The sequence below is a fragment of the Lonchura striata genome, chromosome 4 (genome assembly GCF_050655825.1).
Source record: "Lonchura striata isolate lonStrDom1 chromosome 4, ASM5065582v1, whole genome shotgun sequence".
Classification (NCBI taxonomy): Eukaryota; Metazoa; Chordata; class Aves; order Passeriformes; family Estrildidae; genus Lonchura; species Lonchura striata.
This window is the reverse complement of record NC_140706.1, coordinates 68,130,043-68,152,060: the sequence shown is the minus strand read 5'-3', so window position 1 is coordinate 68,152,060 and position 22,018 is coordinate 68,130,043. Positions and strand designations below refer to the sequence as shown.

The 22,018-nt window shown below is 41.9% G+C and overlaps 3 protein-coding genes across 3 annotated transcripts in view; 2 read left to right on the top strand and 1 right to left on the bottom strand.

The window, feature by feature from the left end:
- The first annotated feature begins 11,580 nt into the window (after positions 1–11,580).
- Positions 11,581–15,219, top strand: RPL7L1 (ribosomal protein L7 like 1). Its single transcript, XM_021554930.4, has 7 exons — positions 11,581–11,624; positions 11,773–11,881; positions 13,176–13,339; positions 13,503–13,640; positions 13,881–13,990; positions 14,160–14,372; positions 14,628–15,219. Exons 1-6 carry the CDS (start codon positions 11,608–11,610, stop codon positions 14,366–14,368), a joined length of 747 nt encoding a protein of 248 aa, XP_021410605.1. The 5' UTR covers positions 11,581–11,607; the 3' UTR covers positions 14,369–14,372; positions 14,628–15,219.
- A 433-nt stretch (positions 15,220–15,652) lies between these two features.
- Positions 15,653–18,007, bottom strand: MAD2L1 (mitotic arrest deficient 2 like 1). The gene is made up of 5 exons (XM_021554940.3): positions 17,893–18,007; positions 17,570–17,716; positions 17,366–17,486; positions 16,966–17,069; positions 15,653–16,474 (listed from the first exon to the last, which is right to left on the bottom strand). The coding sequence occupies exons 1-5, from the start codon at positions 17,972–17,974 to the stop codon at positions 16,302–16,304; spliced, it is 627 nt and encodes a 208-aa protein (XP_021410615.1). The 5' UTR covers positions 17,975–18,007; the 3' UTR covers positions 15,653–16,301.
- The window catches only part of LOC146767702 (uncharacterized), a 55,260-nt gene continuing 50,637 nt past the window's right edge, over positions 17,396–22,018 (top strand). Inside the window, exons 1-3 of the mRNA XM_085579557.1 lie at positions 17,396–17,583; positions 17,716–18,369; positions 18,650–18,718. Of these exons, the coding sequence (XP_085435683.1) occupies positions 17,396–17,583; positions 17,716–18,369; positions 18,650–18,718 (911 nt within the window). The remainder of the gene's footprint in view (positions 17,584–17,715; positions 18,370–18,649; positions 18,719–22,018) is intronic.

The window sequence follows — 22,018 nt, the reverse complement described above, 5'->3', positions numbered from 1 at the left end:
CTGTGACATTTATTTGCAAAGAAAAGCAGATGCCATCTATTACCTCAACCTTCAAAAAAATTACTTAAGCCTTTTAGTGCAATTCTCCAATTAATGCATTTGAAAAATATATTTGTTCTCTCTTAAGTGCATTCTGAAATTGTGGAACTACTCTTGCTTCCAGCATTAGTCTGCAAACAGGAAAAAAAAAAAAGCATAATATTCTTTGGAGGGGAAAAGTAGGATAGAAACAGGAAACAGAATACGATGCAAACTCTTTGCTCATATGAATGCTAATTTATAGGTTTAAATCATAAGATACTGGCCCAGTTTCTGTTCTTAAAATTAGATTCTCTTTAATATAAAGAGGCAGAGAGATAAAACATTTCATGGTGTTTGTCAGCGCAGGGGAAGGCACAAAGCTCGAGAAGGAGTGTTATATAACATGTTCCATAAACACTTCTGTATTTATTGTACTTTATTAGTAAGTCTTCCTCCTTTTGCTGAGATTGCAGGCCTGGAGATCTATTCCTTATATAGTGGGTAAGCAGTGCTTTACCTCTTCTGTACAGTCAGGGCTTAGGCTCCCACAGTATCCAGTTCTCGGCTATAAGCTCAGAGAAGAGAATTCAGTATCCAGAAGTGTCAAGTCCCACATCTTCACTGAACTTGCTGTCACAAAAGCAGCTTTGTCTTTGGTGTTCAGAATCTTTGGGAAGAGTATAACTATTTATCTTTGAGTAAAAGGACATACTAACAGTAAACACCTCACCTCTGGCTTTTTAAAATTGAGTTTATTTCTTCAAGTGTGTTTTTTCTAGATATATGTTAAGACAAAAGAACATGCAAGCCAGTGTGAAGGAGCATTACTCTTCTTTTCCAGGATAGGCTGTGAACAGCCCTGATGTGTCTGGGCATGACCTGGAAGAAGATTCCCATGAGGAATCTGTCCTAACAAGACCGTCTTTTCAGCTCACATGGGACCCTAAAAGCTGAGCTGGAGGGGCTCCTGGCAGTGCTGCCCACAGATAAATAGTCCATTACTGCCTGTCACAGCATCAGAGCAAGATACATGTCTTCATTGTGAATGTGCCAGTTAGAAGTCCTTGTTTTAGCACAAACCCCACAGAAGTGGAGTGTTCTAGCTCTAAAACTGCACTGCAGACAGGGGTAGCTAAGGCAGAGGAACAATCCCTGATTCATCCCCAGCCACTCACAGCTGGATTTGCAGAAATATCTTGCACAGATGCAGCAAAATCCTCTAGGACTCATCTGTCCTGGTCTCTGCCGGATCGGTTCATGTCTCACAAACAGGATGGGACCCTAACTGTTTGCAGACTTAGGATTTATTATCTGTCTGTATCATACAAGCAAAAAGCAAGAGACACAGGGAAATAACAACATCCATGCAAATCCAGATCAGAGACAAGATGGCAGCTTATGCAAAGCTTTTTTCTACCTATTCTTTGAACCAATAGCATAAAAGTAAATGTGCAAGGTCATTATACTCTAACCAATAAGAAAAGGACCTACGTGGGTTTAACATAAGTAAAATGACTTCTATGAACCTCAAACAATACACAATAATTAATTATTTAAGATTTAAACTTTTTCCATCTTTGCAAAGCATATATCTAGGACTTTTCACATCATGAACTATCAATAAGTTCTTTCTTGTTCCTTATGATAAATATAAATGTATTCACTTGGTTCTTAACTTCCTAGCTTCCCATGAGAAGGTTTAGAAATTTCCCAGACTTTCTTAGCTTTATGTCTACTTTCTGGGGCCTTTTTGCACTTTCTAAAGTCTTTTACCTTTTTATATTCCTACACCGATCCTTCATTGAGTGATGCCCATGTCCTAGATATAGCTACTCTTTCCTTAGGGATTCTTTTGGTTCCTAGAGTTGTTGGTGCCTGTGACCCTTATTGGCCTGGCTACATGCTCCAGGCTGCCTGTGGCCACATCTGAATTGTGAGCATATGGTACTCCCTGTTAGTCCTTTCAATTATTCCTTCACAAGCTTCTGGCTGCCTCCCCACAGCCATGTGCCGGCTCCTGCATGACTACTTGCAGTTCCTAAGGAATTCTGTGCAGTTTTAACTGTCCATTTTCTCTCAGGAAATTCAGACCAGAGGACACAAATATATAAAGCAAAAGGATTTTAATTTGCTCACATTTCCATTGTGCCTGTAATTAATTTGCTCTCAAACAGAGACAACAGCCCACAGGAGTGTGCTCAGACTTGAAATTTGGTTGCTGGGAAGAGATGGAGGAAGAAGCTGGATCTGGACCTTACTCTTATGGCCTTTAACTCCTGTGTGAAAAGCACAGGAGATGAAGCAAGTCTCCTTGCACAAGCCCCAGGGGGTTTGGATAATATCATAGTGGGTGAATGATCATGGACATCTTGTCTGTTGGGCACAGTTTTCCCAACTTTTGCAACGGGTGACATGAATGTCAGCACCATGCTGCCCTACCAAGAGGAACAGCTTCAAACTGGAGCATTGAGGCCCTGATCATAAAAGATAAACAAACCTTGGGTAACTGGAAGCAATTCCACTTCTGTTTTTTAAGCTCCTTGGTCCAAAGACCCTGCAGAAATGTCAGTTATTGTTTGGTATTATTCTTGGGAGGACATGAGGGCAAAGTCTTCTCAAACAGGAAGTTCTTTCATAGCTGTTTTCAGAGTAATTCTAATCAAATTACATTTTCTGTCTCTTCAAAGATCCCAGATGCCTCTCAGTTCATGTTTAATGTCTGGATGTGTTTGTTATGCTGATGGTAATTTACCTGCAGAGCATAATTATGGGAAGTTCCTAGAGCTGGTGATAAAGTGCACAGAACTGGTCACCACAGGAGTTTTTTCCTCAGTTGCAAGTGATCCCTTGAGTCATTTAGAGAACTGGAGACCTTTCCTGGAGAAACTGAGTTCTTTTGACAGTACTTATTTTGTTGCAAAGATTTCTTAAGTTAGTGCAGTAACATTAGATAAGTGAAGATGCATTTCTAGGGCTGTTTATTCCACTCTTTCTTGGTCCCTTTTTGAATTTTCAGTCCCACTGAAATCCAGGGATCATTTTCATGCCTGCCAGTCTTCTGGTGATCATTTATTCCTTCTCTTGTTCTGCCTCCACAAGAATTGAGAGGAATTTTCATCTATGTCAGTGTGAAACTGTTTCTAAATCTCAAGTAACAGTCTTGCTGTGTTGCTGTGCAGGTGAAGTGCAGACAATAAAGCAATATTAAGCTATGATGCAATCTTAATGAGATTGGGGAAAAAATAATAGAGGAGCAACAATAGAGTACCAATAGAAGTCCAACAAATATTTATCTACTGTGCACAATAAATTTGTTCATTTCAAGCTGGGATTTCACTGCCCACCTGTGGAGATGGGATCTTTGTGTCTAATTGTCACGTTGATTGTGGCATCACCTGTGTTGCATACACCTAATTTAACACAAACCATAGCACCTGTTGCCTTGTAAATTCTCTCTCAAGAAATGGCTTAACTCAGATTTCAGTGAAATCAAGAGACTAAGTTTCTCAAAAATAACATGTTTAAAACAACCAAAATGAAAAAAGGAAAGCTCACAAAGAATTGCGACTATCCCAATAAGCAATAGCTTTTTAAGAGTTAATAATTTCCTAGCCAAGTAATATATTTTTTGGAATATTTTTACTTAAAGATTTAAGCTTAACCTTTTTTTATTTCCTTTTTTTTTTTTTGTTAGTCCTAATGAAAATGCTACTATTAAGTAAGTGTAACTTAAAAAGTTCATTTTTACAGAATTAGCATGGGCCTCCTGTTATGTTGGAAAGAACACGAGTTCAGCTGACATTAAGTTTTGGGCTAAAGGGCATGTTTCTATTTTAGCTATGCTTTAATTGCTCCCTATTAAATTAGTGTTATATAAACTAAGATTTAGCATAGTTCTATTTTTTATCCCCTTTTACAGTCAGCATAATAAAGACCCAGCACTTGATGACAGAAAGTAATGAAGTACACACTCTGTCAGAACATGTGGCCAAAATTGCTATTTCAGCTTAAAATGCTCTTCCGGGGAAAAGGGGAGCTCCCTCCAGTCAATGCACTGTGAAATCTCTATGAAGAGCTCTGATACCAAAAATACATATATATATATATATAAAGCTACTGGTGGTTTTTAGGTACAAAAGTGTGCTGACTTGCAATGGACTGATATTCTCATGCTTCATAAATAAACTTTCTGCTACAGATACTATGTTTAATTTCTGCTCAACATCAGCATTAGAACTGCAGGCATCAAATTAATTACTAACAAAGCAAAACTGTTATATTTGCACCACTGGTAATTATTTTTCTTAATATATTCTGGGCATGTGTCTTCCAAAGGGTATGCTAGAGCAAGGAAAGAGGTTTAGGAGATATATGATAAATTTTAGAAACCAAATAAGCATCTAAAACTTATTAAAATGGGTTAAGCTCAGGGGAACAGTAACTTAAGCACTAGATTTTAATAGAATTTAGAAGGGATGAAAGAGAATATTTCACAACTTATGAGCAGCAGCCACAGAACATATCAAGCATACAAACAACAAAACAGATATTTCTATTCAAAATTGAATTTATAAAAGAACAGGAAGAATATTTCCTGTTGTATGTATTTGTGTGAAACACTCAGTGACCACTTAGGGAATAATGTAAAGAAAAGCTTTACTGGCAGATAGTGCAGTTTCCCAAAGGACTGTGAGATGTGACAGGGAATATTAATGCCACTGCTGCAGTAAGTGATGTGTTTGGAGGAGTCTGTTAAAGATGCACAGTCCTTGGTCCTTGCTCAGGCTTCTTTGTATAATAAAACTTGTGTCATTAAAAGAGGGGCTACAAGAAAGTGCTGAGAAATTACAATTCAGCTGAAGAGACTGTGCCTAAGGTGAAAATAGACAATGGACAAGTATCTTATAGCTGGAAATAGAGTGAAACTGAGAAACAATTTAGTAACAGCAACAAGTGGGGCTAAAGCATGGCTGTCTCTGCTTGCTGTAACCCATCTGGGCTCTTCTCAGGAACAGTCCGTGAGCACACAGGCCATATGTGTGGCAGTGTCTCAGCTCAGCGAGCTGCTGGTTTGAAATACTCATTTCCTTACAGTCACCGGGGTTACTTGGAGCCAAAGTGATATTAATTTTAATTAGGGTGAATGAAGAAAAAAAATATTTCCCTTTTTTCCACTAAATCCCCCAATTTTCCCTTTTAGCTCCATATAGGAAACTTTACATTAATTTGCCAGTGAATTTCTGTTTGTAGAAAAAGAAGGCAGTGATAAGTAGCCCATGTGTTCTGGCAGAAGTGTCCACACCTCAAAGGTAGATGTGATTATGCAGAAAGCAGCTTGTAGATGTAGTATCTTGTAAACTGAAGAAGAGAATCAGCAACAAAAAAAAATACAAGGAAGCCCAAGGGAGCACTTCCACAATGCAAATTCAGAAAAGCAAACCTTTAAAGTGATGTCAGGAATTCAAAAATAAATATACTTCATCATCTGAAGTATTTTTATTGAAATAATCTGGTGGGTGATTAATAATAATAATAATAATAATAATAATAATAATAATAATACACCACACAATCCAGGCATCTTCAGATGATTGCAAACAGATAACAGGGTTGAATTCCAGCAATGCCTTCCAGGTTTTGAAGTATCCATGAAGAAGTGACGTCTTTGAATGAAATCCTTATCTGGGGCCAAAGCATATCCTGGGCTATACAGGTCTGTGCTGCAATGCAGTCTGCAGTTCTAAGGCCTCACTAGGATGTGGTAGGAATGTTTTCTGGCTTTTTCCTGTCCTGCATGTCTACTTTTTCCACATAGAAATCAGAATACAAAGGGAAGGAGAGGACTGTGCCAGGGCTTGCCCTGGCAGGAGCTGGAAACAGCTGTGGTAAATCCCTGGAGCTGAGCCCCAGCCCAAACCTTGGAATGGGCACCTCTTCCTGCCCTACATCCCTCCTGACACCAGAAGCAGAATCACATTGCAGCAGTGCATTTGGTCAGTCATTATGCTGCACCTTGTTATCTCTACACTGAATCCTGCAGATAAGGTGTTTTCATTCAAGCTTATCTCCCAGAAAGGGAGCCAGTCTGGAGCTGAAGGGAAGGGGAGATGCAGAAGCCATCATTTCCCATTCCTTCAGGTTAAATTGTTTCTGCATAGAGATTTCAAGATTTGGGAATGTAGTGTGTTTGAAGGTATTCATTTCCATCTCCTGTCTAAAAGGCTGTGAGGAATGATTTTTCTTTGACAGGGAGATACTGAAACCTGAGTTAAAGCAATTCAATTAAGCACTATGAAAATACAGAAAGCCTTTCTACAATGGCTATATGAGGAATTTAGAAAGACTGTGAAAACACCTGAAATAAAAGCACCAGGGGTATACACAAAGTAGGTCAGGTTCTTCTCTCTGCTGCAGATTTAAGAGCCTTCTATTCTTTGATAAAACCTACCTGCCTAATTAGCTCTGCCTCATCACCAACTCTTAGAGTAGGCAGTGCCTTGACAAAATTGGTTTAAAGAAAAAAAAATAGCATATGTTTTCCAGCATTTTTCAGCTACAACTTCAGTGTGTCATATGCCAAGGCGGGAGATGCTGTTTTGAGAATTAAGAGTTTGACAATTATTTGATTATTTTGATAATTAACATTTGTTTGAAGCATACCTGCATCCGAGTGATTTCTTTCACTATTGGGTTTGTGTACTGACAGAAAGAAGCTTACTCTTACTGTTAAAAAGTAGGAAAAAAAGATGATGACTCTTCTACTTTTTCTATACAATACATCAAAAATAATTTACAGTATAATTAATATGTGAATAGAAAATTTGAACTAGCAAGACAGGCTTGTTATCCTGCTGACTGGTTTAGAAACAGGACCTGTTTTTTCTTCAGGAGCTCTTCCTAAGGATGTCTCTTGGGTCAGAAACTGTCTCAGAAGTGAGAACACAGCATCTGATACAGAAATGCCTTGATTCCACCAGGGGTTATGGAAAACTCTCAGGGAAGAATCAAGTCTTGCTGAGCACAGCACAGAGGAGCAGCACAGTTTCTTTGGATTTCTGTGGTTTATTTGTGTTGAGGCATTCCCCTCATCTCATCCCCCTTTTTTCCAGGTGATGGAGTGCCCCTGCAGTCTCAGTCTGCCAGCTGATGGATCACTGTTACAGCTGGACAATGATGCTCCAAGCTGCTGGAACCAAGCAGCTGGGCTTTGCTTGCTGTGGTCTGGGCAGTGCTACCTGGAGCTACACAGATATTGATTCCTTTCTCACTTTTTCCACCTCTCCTCAGCTTTTTGGCAAATTTGCCTCATCCTTCTCGCTTTTAGACAGTGCTGACAATAGATCACTGCAGGAACAGGATTCATTTATCCAAAGCTCTTTAAAGACTGGAAAGTGTGGACTTCAAAGGCAGGAAAATGGGACACGGTGCAGCTGAGCAGGGAAGGACATGCATTTAGATTAAATGAGCCCTTCTGTATGCAGGCAAAGAAACTGATTTCTGTCTGACTTTTCTAATGCTGGGCTATAATAGCAAGGGCAAATATAAAATGGGATCTATTTCATTTGAATGGAAAATTTAGAGCTGTGCTAGCAGAAAGGCCACATCCACTGGGGGCAGGGGAGGTGGGCAGGAACACACGGCTGGAATGTGTAACTCCTCTGGTGGCTAAGAGGTCTGGGTCTTCAATCCAAGTTCATGTGCTGAAAAACCCAAATTATTACCTGTGAACCTGCCTCCTGCTGCCTTCATCGGAGGTTCCCTTTTTGTGCTGAAAGAGGAATCCCAGAATCTATCATTTTACTGACTGTTTTATCTTCCCTCAAGCACCTTTCTCCCAGCTGGCAGGTCCAGTCTATATAACTTCTCCACAGATGGAAACTATTCCCTGTGTTTGATCTTCTTTCTCTGAATCTTTTCCAAGTCTGTCTTGGGGGAAGGTGGGTGGAGGTATGAGATGGACATATGGAAGAAAGATGACTGACCAAAGCTGGAGCATTCAAAATGCGGGTGTGAGAGGCTATGCTGTGGAATCAGTTTTTGCTTTGTTCCTTACCCCTTCTCTAATAATTTTCAATTACTGTTCAGTTGTCCTAAGCATTAAGCTGATATTTTTATCTATCTCTAATAGTTCCAAAATCCTACTCCCAATTTTATTATCTTACCTTGAACCCATCATTTCATAGAAAAATTTGTGAAACTTTGCTGCACTTTTATTTACTGATTTTTATCTGCTGTTTCACTGCTTAGCACTCAGCCTTGTAACATCTGCTGTGCCATGAGGAGAACCCTGCAACTACCTCCTCCCTTCCTTTGTTTCTGCTGTGTGTAGGGACACAGCCTCTTTCTTGGGAAAAAGCTACAGGTGACCACTTACATCCCTCCTACTCCTTCTCTCTGTGTTTTTCTGCCTGGTGTTTTCTGGCCAAATACTGACGCTCTGTAGCTTTATCTGGGCAGTTGTCACCAATAATTGCAGACAAACTCAAATATTCCAATCAGAACTTTCCCTGCATAAATTAACAGGAAAAAAAGTGAGAGGACCTTTATAGCCCTATTGCACTGTCAGCACTCAGGGCCACACCTTCCTTCAGGGCTCAGCCTGTGAAACTGCTGTGATTTTATATTAATTACTGCAGGTCACTTCTCACTTATGATGTCTTAATCCTTTTCTGATTCCTGTTTCTGTTGAAACAACTGCTGCCTGTTTCTTCCCTAGTCTCCCAAACTGAACTTGCAAAAGAATATTACATAGTTGTGTCAGTAACCAGAGCCATAAAATAAAAATAATTAAATGCTTATTTTTAAAGAAAAAAAGATTAAAAGTTATCGTCCACTACCCAACACCATTGTAGGAGAACCACTGAGGTTTAGAACAGAGAGCATTATCTGTCTATGCAAAGCATCTCCTATTGAGTTGTCTACACTGACATGATAAACTTCCTAATTAGGCTATTCCATTCCATCTCTTTTTATGGCTCCCCAGTCTGTAGTATTTTTATGAATAGTTTATGCTGTGGTGTACTTATTAATATGCTTCTACAACCTAAATGGCATAATTATCTTGAAGGTTCAATTAAAAAGTAGCAGGTAGGATTCCCAATTACTGAGTGTGGGAAAGACTCCTATTCTGTTCTCACTGTCTTTCATCTCAGACATAATTGATCTTTCTCCCAAATACAATGCAGCTTTTTGTCCCTGTGGAAGAAGGAGAGAGGTCATGGAGACCTGTGGAGACCACATATAATAATGTCTATTTTTATCTCCACTGTTCTTTAAAGATACAATTAAATTTGTTGTACACTCAAATTGCAGCCACCATGTACACTCTCTTATAGACAAAGCAGAAAAATAAATTATTTTCATTGCTGTTTATTGCAATCGAAAAACAATTTTTCTATTTTGGGGTCATTAGCCAGGCCTTTACAAGTGCATTAGAAGTAAAACAAAATCAATTTACATTTTAATTCTTACAATTGTTTCACTTTGGAAACTTGTAAATAGGTAACACCACTCTTTCAGAATATGTCAAAACATTCTGACAGATATAAATCTGTAATTTAATATTTGTAACTTAAAACTTCAGATAACATTTCCAGGGACAATAATTGAAAATTGTGCCAGGGCTTTATTAGTAGTCTGATTTTCTTCTAGGGAATTATTCACAACAGTTACTGTAAAAAAGAGCTTTTGAAACTGGAATATTTTCCATTGTTGCTGATAAATTAGTGGCACTAAAGAATGAATTGTTTTGCCCGATTCAATTTTTTTTCTAGGGAGACACAAAGACAAGTTTTATGTTTTAGCCTTTTCAATTTGACGTATTAGGTGCCGCTAACTGAGGGGACCCATCTATGTTAGTCTCATACCCACATTGCTCCTTTTGTAGTGAATTTGCAGGATTACTGACAAAAAGGCCCATCTTAAGGAAGCTTATTTTGAAAATAATAAACCCATGCATCTATCTACAGTGTTTCTAAAAATATTTTAATTAAATTTTAGTCCATCTCTATATGATTGCTGTTTCCATGAAAGAAAGTCTTGGATCACCCAACTTTTCTCTCTATTAATTATTGGTTAGAGTGTGTGCATGGAGTAATTTCCAGACATCTGTCCTAATTGTATAAACTTTTCCCTTAAAAGATCTGAAAATAGGCATAATTTAAAATCTCAAGGTACTTTCCTTATTAAAATATTCTCAGGATTAGATCATTGGTAAAATAAACAAAATTTAATTTCTTTGGCTCTTTTTATAAAGAATTTATTACAAACAGATTTCAGACTAGGGCATAGTTCAATGATGAAAGTGATAGACCTAAAGCCCTCTTGCTGTTTCGAGACTGCATACAGCATCAATAAAGGTTTTGCGGGATTTGGAATTAATTTAATGGAGTTTTATACCCATGGAATGAGAAAATAAGTCAAGAAGTTCCATGGACCTCTGACATCCCATCTCATCTCCTGACTTGGCTTTTGGAATTGGAGCCCTAAAATTTTGTGTGTGGGAATTCAGAGTGCTGAAGGCCAGTGTACAGCAGGTTGCTGTCTAGGAAAGTGGGAACACTTTTCTTGGGTATCCCTGCAAACAGGGACATTTGAATATCCATTCATTAAAACAATATAACTGCTGGTTGAAGGTCAGCAAATCAGCCTCGGAATGCTGCTGTGCTGGGAGACTTTTCAACAGCAACAGCACTTCAAATATTTACTTACTTATTGCTTCCTGGCCATTAATGGTGGAATGCCCAAGAGCCTGTTTGCATTTCCCTCCTGTTCAACAAAGCACGCTCATTTGTAGATTTAAATGGGCCACTTTCTCTGTTGTGAACTACGAGGGATTCCAGCTATTTTTGTAAGTCAGGGTGAAAATTGTGTAGTTATGGGAAAAGTTTCAGATTATTTATTTCCTAAGCTTGTTGCTTTGTGTGTCATATGCAAAAAAAAAAAAAAAAAAAAAAAAAAAAAAAAAAAGAATGCATATGAGAGCTGGGTTTGATCACCGACGGCTTGTTCTTCCTGGCATTTGGGATCGAGTTGCTAAATACGGATTTTCATGTTTTAGGTGTCAAAACAGAAGCGGGCTCATTTAGAGTGTTGTAAAGGTTTGCAGCATCACCGAGGTGAGCAGCGAAACCCTGGCACGACCGAACCTCCCGGCAAGGCTGGAGCTCCTCACCGGTGAGAGGACACTACGGTCAGTGGAAATGAGAAGGATTTCGGGCTGTAAGGTCCCGCATCCCGCACGGCACACCAGGAACACATCTCCACCAGCACCCAGCCGAGAGCGCGGCTCTGGCACCACCTGCGGGTGACGCGGCGGTCACACCGCGCGTCTCCCGGGCCCGCCGCCTGTGGCTGCCGGGCGAGCGCAGGGCCGGCAGCGCCGCCATCCCGCTCCATCCCGCTCCATCCCGCTCCATCCCGCTCCATCCCGCTCCATCCCGCTCCATCCCGCTCCATCCCGCTCCATCCCGCTCCATCCCGCTCCATCCCGCTCCCGGCACTCCGCGATCCCGGGCCGGCGAGCGGCTCCCGAGGGGCAGCGGCCATGGCCCCGCCCCCGCGCATGCGCGGCAGCAGCGCGGCAACATGGCGGAGCTGGAGGAGTGAGTGCGGCGTAGGGGGAAGAGTGGAGGGCATGCGGGATCCGCCGCCATCCGCGGGCTGGGGGCGGCCACGGAGCCGGCCCGGGGAGGGGCGGGATGCGGGAATGCGGGATGGGGCCGGGATGTGACCGGGTTGTCCCGCCCGCAGGCCGAAGCGGCGGATCCCGCTGGTGCCGGAGAACTTGCTGAAGAAGAGGAAGGCGTACCTGGCCATCAAGGCCACCCAGGCCAAGCAGGCGCTGCTCAACAAACGCAAGGTACGGCGGGTCCCGGCAGAGCCTGGGCCTGCAGCTCCAGCTCCCCCTCCGGAGAAGGGAACCGCAATTCCTTGAAATTCCTGGGAAATGACCCGAGTGGTCGGGCCCCTCAGAGCGCCGCGGGATTCCGGGGTTCCGAGGGGGACTTGAGTCCCTCAACATCTTCTCCTTTGAGCCTTGTAAAGCGGACAGAATTGTACCGGTTATTACACCGAAACAGAAATATATAGAAGACTGTGAGTTGTTCCTGTTGGATCAGTGGTGGTCAGGTATTTGCAGTCACATGTGGGAAACTGCAGCGCTATCTCTGCTGCCCTGGGATTTCACTGCCTGAAACCACCTTTGTGTTGAAACCCTGCATGGAAGCCGTGCTTTTCTGAGGGCGGCTTTAGAGTTTTCTGTTAGAGCAGCACTGGTCATGATGAAGCCTTTTTCTGCGAGTGGGGTGACACATGTCCTACACCCTGTGCACATCGTGCCATTTCCAGACTAGCAGAGTACAGCAAACCTTTCTAATTCCAAATCTGAGACTTGTTCTGCTGTGTCACAGCTAATACAATAGGTGTCTGTCTTAAAGATTTCCAGTGAATCTTGTGGGATGTGCAAAACTCCTGCCATTTTTGTTTGATACCATGTTTACATTTTTAAAAGCATCAGTGGTTTGCTGTATTTCCAAGGTGGGAGCATAAGCAGTAATATTACATAGCCACTCCTTAAGATTCTCATTAAAAAGGATCTTAGTGATGAGACTTTTGTTAGGTCTCCATGCTTTGAAAATTCAAACTAATTTAATGGGTTATTTACAAGGTGAAATAGAATGGAAGACACACAACATTAGATTCTTTAAAGTGGCCAGGTAATTTAACCAGTAGAGTATCTTAAATATCATTGTGTAATGCTGTGCATTTTCAAGTCCTGTTTGTATGAGAAAACACTATGAGTGTTGGTGGATGTACTCATTCCTAAGGTAAAGAGAGACATTTAAATATCTGTTGCCCACATGCCGTTTCTGGCTTTCCCAGCCATTGCTGAGCTCTGTCTGTAGCTATGCCTAGAAGTATCCCAGGTCTTTTCCTTAACTTATACTTTTCCTAGGGAAAAACTCTTTGTTCACTGTTCATAAATAATAGTTGTGTATAAATTCATGTTGTCCCTCAGTTCTGTCTCCCTTGGGCTTAGATAATCAAATTTATTTTTTTACTGCTTCCAAAGCTTGTAAGGACATTGTTCACTACTTTGCATTTCATTTGGCCTTTCAGATGCAAACCTCACTTTGTTTTCCTTTTGTCTGCAGCAGCAGAAGGGGAAACAGATCCAGTTCAGGCGCCTGGAGACCTTTGTTCGGGATTCATGGCGCAAACGCCGGGATGACACCCGGCTGAGGCGCATGGAGCAGAGGCCTGGGCAGGCAGTGGCACCTCAGGAGAGCAAGCTGGCCTTCGTCGTGAGGATTGTGGAGTAAGAGCCTTCCCCTACTCCTTCCCTTGTTGCTACCCGTTGTTGTGTCGTTTCCATATGAAGGCAGTGGGATCAACCTAGACATGTCTCCTTGCAGGTGATCTGAGGCCTTTAGTTGCTGTATTAGAGAAATGTGGTTACTAATAAATTCTGTTTTCCTCAGTATTAAGGGAGTGACTAAGAGGGTGAAAAGAGTGATTGAGTTGCTGCGGCTGAGGAAGAATTATACCGGGGTATTTGTGAAGCTGAGCCCACTGTCGCTGAAGATGCTGCGCATCGTGGAGCCTTATGTGGCGTGGGGGTACGTGCCCCTCCTGTGACTTGGGGGTCATTGGATTCTCCAGTTGCTATCACAGATCCATTACTTCTCCAATCATGGTCAAAACTTAATTAACTTTATATTAAAAACTTGCTATTTTCTTTGTTCTGATTGTTCTTGACATAACTTGTGTACTTTCCCACCTCTGCACAAGGAAGTGGTATGGGTGTCCCTCTGCATCATGTCTCTCTGTTACAGGATCTGATTTTTGTTTCTGCACAGACAGCCTAACCTGAAATCTGTACGAGAGCTCATTCTGAAACGGGGCCAAGCCAAGATCAAGAAAAAGAAGGTGCCTCTGACAGACAACATGCTGATAGAGGAACATTTAGGTGAGGAAGAGGGTGAGAAAATTGAGGAAAGGGTTAGGTGTTGAGAGTTTACAGTCTGGCCTGAAAGGGTGGGGACAGACAAAATCTTGTCAAACTGGAGGACTGGCAGTTCTGGAGCAGTGTGAGGAAAGATTATACAGCTGGACATCTTTTTTTTTCCCTCATACAGGGGGCTGTAATATCATTTGCCTGGAAGACCTTATTCATGAAATCTACTCAACTGGGAAGTATTTCAAAAGAGTAACCAGCTTTCTGTGGCCGTTCCACCTGTCAGTGGCTCGCCACGCATCACGGAACAGAGTGGGTTTCCTCAAGGAGATGGGCAAGCCTGGCTACAGAGGTGATGCAATCAACCAGCTCATCCGTCAGCTCAACTAGTCAGGTGAGCAGTGCCTGCTGGGTTAGTTCTGAAGCTTACCCTTCATTCCCTGTCCTAAGGACAACCAGACTGCCATTGAAGATGAAGGGGATGCTCACTTGGTTTTGATTGTCACTCTGCAAAACTGACCTCAGAGTAGGAGAAACTAATCAAGAGTGATCTCTTTAGGATCAGCACATGCAGTTGGACACCTCCATGAAGGCTTGGCTCCTGGGAGATAATATGACTTTATTTTATATTTTCTTCCCTATTCTGCAGGGATTTTGTGAAAACTGGGATCTATGACCTGTTCCTTTTCATATGTACCTTTTGTGGACATTATCTACATGCAGTGATCTGTATGCAACTTCTCTTGATTGCTGGTGCCTCTATAAAAGAAGAAACACAAAGATGATGATGGAGATGGACTTTGGGCTGGCCCTTCTTAAAGAAGATAAATTCTCTTTGGTACAAGAATGAGCTTCTTGGAGCAATTTCACATTTGGATCTCTGTAAAATAAGTGGTTTTTATGCACACTACTACAGACTTCACTCTTTGATGTGCTTCTGGGGGTGAAAGGGGTAGTACAGTCACAATTGTGCTAACAGGCAAAAGAAAACACCATGCTCTGTTACTGCAGCACAAGCCCTAGCCGTGAATAATGTCACTTGTTAAGTACCTGGATTGTATTTATTTTTTAAAAATTAAGGGTTTGTGGTCCTGATTTAAAGAGCTTTTTTTTTTTTTTTTTCTTTTGCTGTATTGGGACTGCTGGGGAGAAATATTTCCTGGAAATAAGAAAATGCAAGAAATACAGTCCTGGGATAGGGTATATGTAATCTGTGTTTTTTAAATAAAATTCTGAAATTATATTATTATAACAGAAAGTTCTGCATCACTGTAAAAGAGTGGAAAAACCAGTTAAACACTCTGGCTGGAATGAATTTAGTGAAGGAAGTGAACAAAACCATGTAAGTCTGAAAGTTCCAGAGATTTAAATCCCTAATTTCTTCCACTACAGAAATGGTAAGAACACATGAAAGAGTCCAGTGCTGTTTAACAAATATGGAAGGCACTGTCATTAGTTCACTGTGACTGTTTAAACTGTTGCTTGAAAACTTAGGTGGGAGCAAAGTGTTAATCCATTAATGGATTTCATATAGAGTCTACACCACATGGAGACTCAGGAAGGAAACAGTTAAGTAACAAGGAGGATGTCTTGGGTGTTGCTTGTGTGACAGTTACAAACTAGAATGTAGCATTCATGGAGCCATCTGAAGTACCAAGAACTGTAGACTCTCAATTAGAGAACATAAAACCCGAAGCTTTATTCTGTAACCAAGAATAGAAACATAGAAAACGCTGGACAGACACTACAGACGTACACAGAACAACTGTGTCCCCAGAACCAGAGCCCAGTGGTCATTAAAATAGAAGGCTTCATGTGTTTAAAGTTTTTCTGATAAAACAGCTGCTACCATTGTAGAGTGGTACAAGAATTGTTTGGTTGATTTGTTTTAGGGTTATTTCTGGTAATAAAACAGCCCAGGCTTCTAACATGAAAACTGGCACACTAGGAATGAGATTATTTTAGTTGCTACAGAGAATTTAAGACTGCTAACAGAATGCAGTTTAAGAATAATACAACTCTAGCAACTAATCCTAGATTTAGGCAATTTTTCTAGCAGAGGCAGTGGTTTAACACACCATTAGTTTAGCTTATTTTACATACAGTAAAGTAAGAATTGAACTATGACCATAAATACCTTCTTTAAATCTCTTTAAAAATGCCAGGTTAGTCTAGTGTCACAGTATCACAGACATGCACGTTGTCTTTTTGTCATACTTTTATCAAGAGGACAGTAATGATGTGCTCATAGCTTAGCTGCATGATGAACAGAAACTATACAAGGTGACAGGATATTTACACACACAAAACTTGCCCCAGCATCTTAGGGAACAGAATCCTTCTTGTAAGCCACTGTAGTGTTGACCTTGTGGATTGTGGTAGTGAAGGAACGTAGCCGAACCTCTTCTGAATTGGCTATGAACTGCGGTCCTGACTCTTCCCACTTTTCTGGCACTGCCAAATCTTTATCCGTGTAGATCAGCAAGTCAAAGGCACCTGGGAGCAAGGGAAAACAAATTCACCATAAGGACATGGTGGCAGCTTTGAAGTGCAGCTTCTAGACTTAGAGACAAGGATCAAGGTTTTCAGAAGTTACACTGATACTAGTTATGTGAAAAAAAAAAAAACAAAACCCAAAAGTTACATTAATGTGACATCCTTTTAGTTTTCTCAATAACTAAATTGTGTTGTAATTTTTTTTAAAGCATGTTACAATGCTGTGGAGATGGGCTCTGTATAACATTTCATAGGAGCAAATTATTCATGAAAACTTGCATTCCTCAGGGCAAACACATTAATTTCCTCAAGTTCGTTAAGCCACATCAAGTTCTGTCTTGATCTCAGTCTAACAACATGCTGTCTCACAAACCTGACGGTGCACGATGGGTAATCATTAAAAAGCCTCAGAAAAATATTTTCTGAAGTTGGAAAGTTACTGAGGTTTTTCAAAAGTATTTTATTTATTTAGTGCACTTTGGAATACTCACAGGCAGATTCCAAGAGTGGCAGGAAGGTTACTGTGGCAGTTATTTGTCTGATGACAGAGCGAATTTCATCCTGAATTGCCTTCTGAGATTTCTCCCGTGGTCCACTGGAAAAATAAGAAAATTCTGGTAAGAGAAGAAACTACTACTGCACTGACAGTTTCCTCTAAATATAGTTATCTTTGTTAAGCTCTGGTAGTCTGTTTGCTAGAGTATTTTTAGAGTAGTAGTGACACTTTTAAGTCCTTAGAAAAGTTAAGTGATAGCTGCTCTCCCTCTATTGTTTTGCAGACAAACAGAGGGCAGGGCACTGAGAAAGCTTTGAAGGAACAAGTCCGTGGCATTGATCTGCCCAGGTACTCAGGATAGGGAAGCGCAGGAGTGGAGGGACCGTGGAACTCACTTGTCATCCTTTGCAGTTTTGTCACACTCGATGTCAAACTGCCACCGCTCCAGGACCTCGCTGCTCTCGATGCTGGAGATGACCACCACCAGGCGCTGCACGGTGCACTTGTACAGCCACTCTGCAAGAAGCCGGGGCAGTCGCTCAGAGCGCGAGAAGCAGCGGCAGGGACACCGCAGGGAGCGCCCCGCCGCCGGCCCGCACCTTTCATCTGCTCGGTCACGTTGTTGAGGTAGTTGGCCAGCTCGGCGTCCGTGGTGACCAGCAGCGTGAGCCCGTACTTCTGCACGCGGGTGAAGGTCTCGGGGGGGTAGATGCCCCGCTGGTACAGGATGCTGTTGATTCCATAGGCTGCACGATTTAGGCGGAGAGAGAAAGGGATGTGTACCAAGCCACCCCCCCCCACGCCCCAGCCGGCGGCCATGTCGCCCCACCAGCCGCGGCCTCCCACCCCCTCCCCTCCCACCCCCATTCTCTCCCTCCCTCTCTCGCAGCGCGGTCCCCGAGGTGCCCCGCGGCCCCCTCACAGAAGAACTCGGCGACGAGCTCCGCGCTGCCGCGCAGGGTGATGCCCTGGTGCTCCCGGCCGAGCTGCTGCTGCGCCGCCATGGCCGCCGCTTCCCCGCCGCCCGGTTCGAATCCGGCCCCGCCCCCGGGCCCGCCCCTTCCCGCGCGCGCGGCCGCGGGAGGGGGGCGCGCGCCGCCTCAGGCTGCCGCGGCGGCTTTCCCTCCGGGAATGGCGATTCCCCGCGCCCCTTAGCCGTGGAAACCGGGCTGCAGCCTGCCGGGTCCCGTGGCTGCCTGCCGGGAGAGGAAGGGCTCTTTCCCTCCCTGTTAAACTGCCCGGCCGCTCCCGGTGCTGGCGCGTCTGTGGGCGGGGCTGAGGGGAGCGCGGGCGGGCGTGGAGCGAGTGAGGAGCTCTGCTTTGGGAATGCTGTGGGAAGTTGCGTTTCACTCTGCCGAGGTGTATTCGACCGTACTAACCTAAAAATGGTACTTTCCAGGTATGAATTCAACAAATACTTCATTTACGATTTACTGGTGGCTTTCATGGTGTAAGTCATGCAGTAGCTGTTTGAAATCAAAAATACTATTCTGCAAGCACCCCCCACGTGTGAAGAGGCAGGTGGGGAGAACGTGGATAAATAATCTTTAATTCAATCCATAATAACTCCAGAAATAATAATAAAAATAATAAAGGGTTGAGAACCATTAGGGTTGTTGGGCTGCCTTGGTGAAGGGAATTTGCTACTTGGTCAAACATCTTTAGTCCTGTTAATACAGGGACACCAAGGAAGATGTTGCAACCAGCAGTGTCCGTCACCTGGAGGAAGCTGTGGCAGAGGTTAACAGGTAAGAGAGACTGAGAAAAACAAGGAAATGTTGAAGTATGTTAATAATATGAGGAGGGGAAGTTATGGTCTGCCAGGATAGTAACAAGGTCACCAGCTAATTAGATTATAAAATCAATTATAAGCAAGAAAATGAAAATTTATGGATTTATGGATGGATCAGAGCTGCAAATGAAATTAATTATTCCTTGAATGTGATTTTTCCAAAGCATCATCTGATATTATAATCTAAGATATACTTGTGTTAGATAACCATATCACCCTTGAAAGAAACAAATTGATCAGTCTTAAAATGAAGTTGTATTCAAAACACAAATATTTATACTGAGAATAAAAACCATGTAGTCATTACACAGTACAGTGGGCCAGATGCTAAGAGAGTGAATTGATGGTGTGATTGCTTATTTATTGTAATAAAATACTTTTCCACAAAAGCTTAGGCTTTCTCTTGGTTCCTGTTTTGATCTAAGAGGAAATATGGTTTTTCTCAGGATTCAGGCTGCTGTGATTAAAACAAATGGTATTGTCCTGAAGTCATGTGCTGAAGTTCTGAAAGGGTCTGAATAATTTAATTTAACCAGGGGAGATTTATTCTGGATCTTGTTCACTAGTGATTGTGTTATACATAAGTCTTCTGAATAAAGTATTTTCTGAGTAAGAGTGGTATATTTCTAAGGGTGTAATAATGGAAGCATTTTTCATCCAAAGCCTAACTTTTAGAAGTTCAATTGCTGTGAATATTAGCTGTTTTGCTTAAAACCTTATGTACTATGGTGCTCTTATTTATCCATCCCCAAATGGTCTCAGTCCTCTGGGGTTTTTCCTACGCTTGGCTTCTTGTCCATTTTGTTTTTGGAGAGTTGCTCATTTTTGTGATAAACAGAATAACTTGAAAGCGTGAGACCAGGCAAGAATAGCAGAGCTTTTGATTAATATTTAACACATTTCTCCTCTAGCTGTCTTCCTGTTGAAATCAGACAGAAGAAAGGAATCAAGGTGTTTCTTGGTTTACCAAGTTAATGTCTGTGTTTCAGTTTGGATAGTTTGCACACACACAGGTGCATATGCTTATCAGTGTCAGACTTATTTTCTTCCTCGTTACTTTTGACAAGGTTCACCTGGCAGGCATTGAGAGTGGTTGGTGACTTCTGTTGGAACTCTGAGCTTCCTGCACCTGGCATTTCAGAGTTTTGGGTCGTTTCTCTCCCTGGTTCTGTGCTGTGATTAGCACCAGTTTCTGCCCTGATGTGCTCCCTTCTCCTCCACAACAAATCCCCAACACCTTTGCGTTTGGTGCAATTTGCACAACCTTTGGAAATGTGTTGTTTCTTCTGTGCTGTAAGTAAGCTGCAGCTGGCATCTGACCATGGCCGGGCCAGGTGTGATGGGGACATGCACACAAGTCCTTCCTCATGTTCCTGACCACGCTCCATAGACAGTGCCTGCAGTTTGTGACTGGGAATGCCCAGCAGGAGGAGGGCTCTGCAGCTCTGCCAGGGATCCTGCTGAGGGCGAGTGGCTGATTTGTGACAGGCTGTTTCCTGACCAGCTCCAAGGGACTCTCACGAACCAGGATGACAGGCTAAGTTGTACATTCTGGCACACCAGGAGTTGGCTATCCTTGCTTTAATCATCTCATGATAAAACCTCCATTTTCATAAGGAATGTGAAATCCCAGTTGGATTTAATTTAGATCTCTTACAACTCTTCAGTCATTGTTCAGTTTCTCAGTTACAGCTTGATGTTGCAACACAATTTTTTGGATTCTCATTCTGTGAAGGGAAATGTTCCACATTTAGCTTGGCTTTTCTGCAACATTCAGTGATTATTTCCCCATGGCAATTGTCAGTGAACCATGGGCAATCCAAATCACTGGTATGCCATCATTTTTTCTAAGGCATGCCAGGTCACATTCCCACAGTCATTCAGCACCCTAGGAGACATAATCCACTTGTAAAGTTTATTCCCATTATTTGTTTATCTTTTGACCTTTGGGAGGATGTGGACAAGTCTCTTCTCTCCAGAACAGCAAAATAGCCTATAAAATGCAAGTTAAAACAGTCTTTGTGGCACTAAATTTTGCAGGGTAAGTACAGGTGCCTTCTGTCAGCTGTCAAAATAAAATTTCTTTTCAAGTTTGCTAATCCTATTTTTAGAACATAAAACATGGAATATTATTACAAATATCAATTCTGTGCAATTCATCAAAGGCAATGAGGGTAGCACAACAGTGAAAGATTGTCTTGAACTTCAAGTATTCATGAAAAGAAATGGATACTAAAATGAGTCAGTATGGGCCAATAATCTGCACTAGAACTTGTAATAAGATGATCAGGCTTCCCAAAGCGACTTCCTTTGATTTTGAATGCCGTGTGTAAATTTCTACAGTTAATTTTCTGAATGTATTTTTAAATTAGAGTAAGTCGGGTGAGTACTTATTTCCTTTATAAAAATCACAGAGCTTTGGTGTTTCTCTGCTTAAGCCAGTGTTAGAACTCCATTTAGCTTGTAAGGAGCTATGTCCAGGTAGTGGCTGCCTTGTACAGTGAAATAAAATCTTGTAAATTTTGAGAGTTTTGAAAGCATTTTCTGTAGAACATAAAGTTCTTTTTCCGTTTTTGGGGAAGGTTTTCCTTCGGAGACCTGACATTTTTCTACCAGGAGATGGCAGCAGGCACACGCGTTATCTGCGCCCCTTCAGTTTTGGTTCGAGTACTGCGAGTTGATTTCACCGTTAGTTTCACTGTTAGGTTCTTTACTAGTTTTACACCTTTTTCTAGATTTAAAATATTTTTCCCAGAATGAAGGGGATACTTAATGCCCAGTTTTGTTGTTTATCTTTGGTTTCTGTCGCATTAGAGACAATTTAACAGAGGAATTATCTTTAAACATTTCATGTGAGGATAAGAATCTGGTTTCAGAATTGGGAAGAACAGGACTTTACTGAGTTTTTTTGTGCCTTGAGAACTTCTTAGTGCTGGATGATGTCCTGTTACACTGGTAACATGCTATGTGAAATCCAATGAATCCTGCTCTTTACAGCTTAATCCCCTTCATTACTTAATCCCCAACCTGAAGGTTTATAGTTTGAAAGGTGAATGTTAATCCAATTCAGTTTAGCTCCTGTCACATCTGAAGTTTTCATATTAATAGATCAATAGAAAACTAGGGAGTTCTCAGGTAGCTCAAATTTACTGAGCCAGTATTATTAAATTTTAAATTCAAAATGAGCCTTCTTAAGTACCCTGGAACATTGATTTATCATTTATAGGTTTGTCAACAGAGACTTTTGGTGGATCAT

Bases quoted from the DNA above. Each gene is read 5' to 3' on its own strand.
- RPL7L1 (XM_021554930.4), top strand. The intron at 13,340-13,502 runs GTAAGAGCCTTC...TGTTTTCCTCAG, and splicing joins TTCGTCGTGAGGATTGTGGA to TATTAAGGGAGTGACTAAGA. The intron at 13,641-13,880 runs GTACGTGCCCCT...GTTTCTGCACAG, and splicing joins GAGCCTTATGTGGCGTGGGG to ACAGCCTAACCTGAAATCTG.
- MAD2L1 (XM_021554940.3), bottom strand. From the start codon at position 17,974: ATGGCGGCGCAGCAGCAGCTCGGCCGGGAGCACCAGGGCATCACCCTG. The intron at 17,717-17,892 runs GTGAGGGGGCCG...TAAATCGTGCAG, and splicing joins GCTCGTCGCCGAGTTCTTCT to CCTATGGAATCAACAGCATC. The intron at 17,070-17,365 runs GTGAGTTCCACG...TTATTTTTCCAG, and splicing joins AAAACTGCAAAGGATGACAA to TGGACCACGGGAGAAATCTC.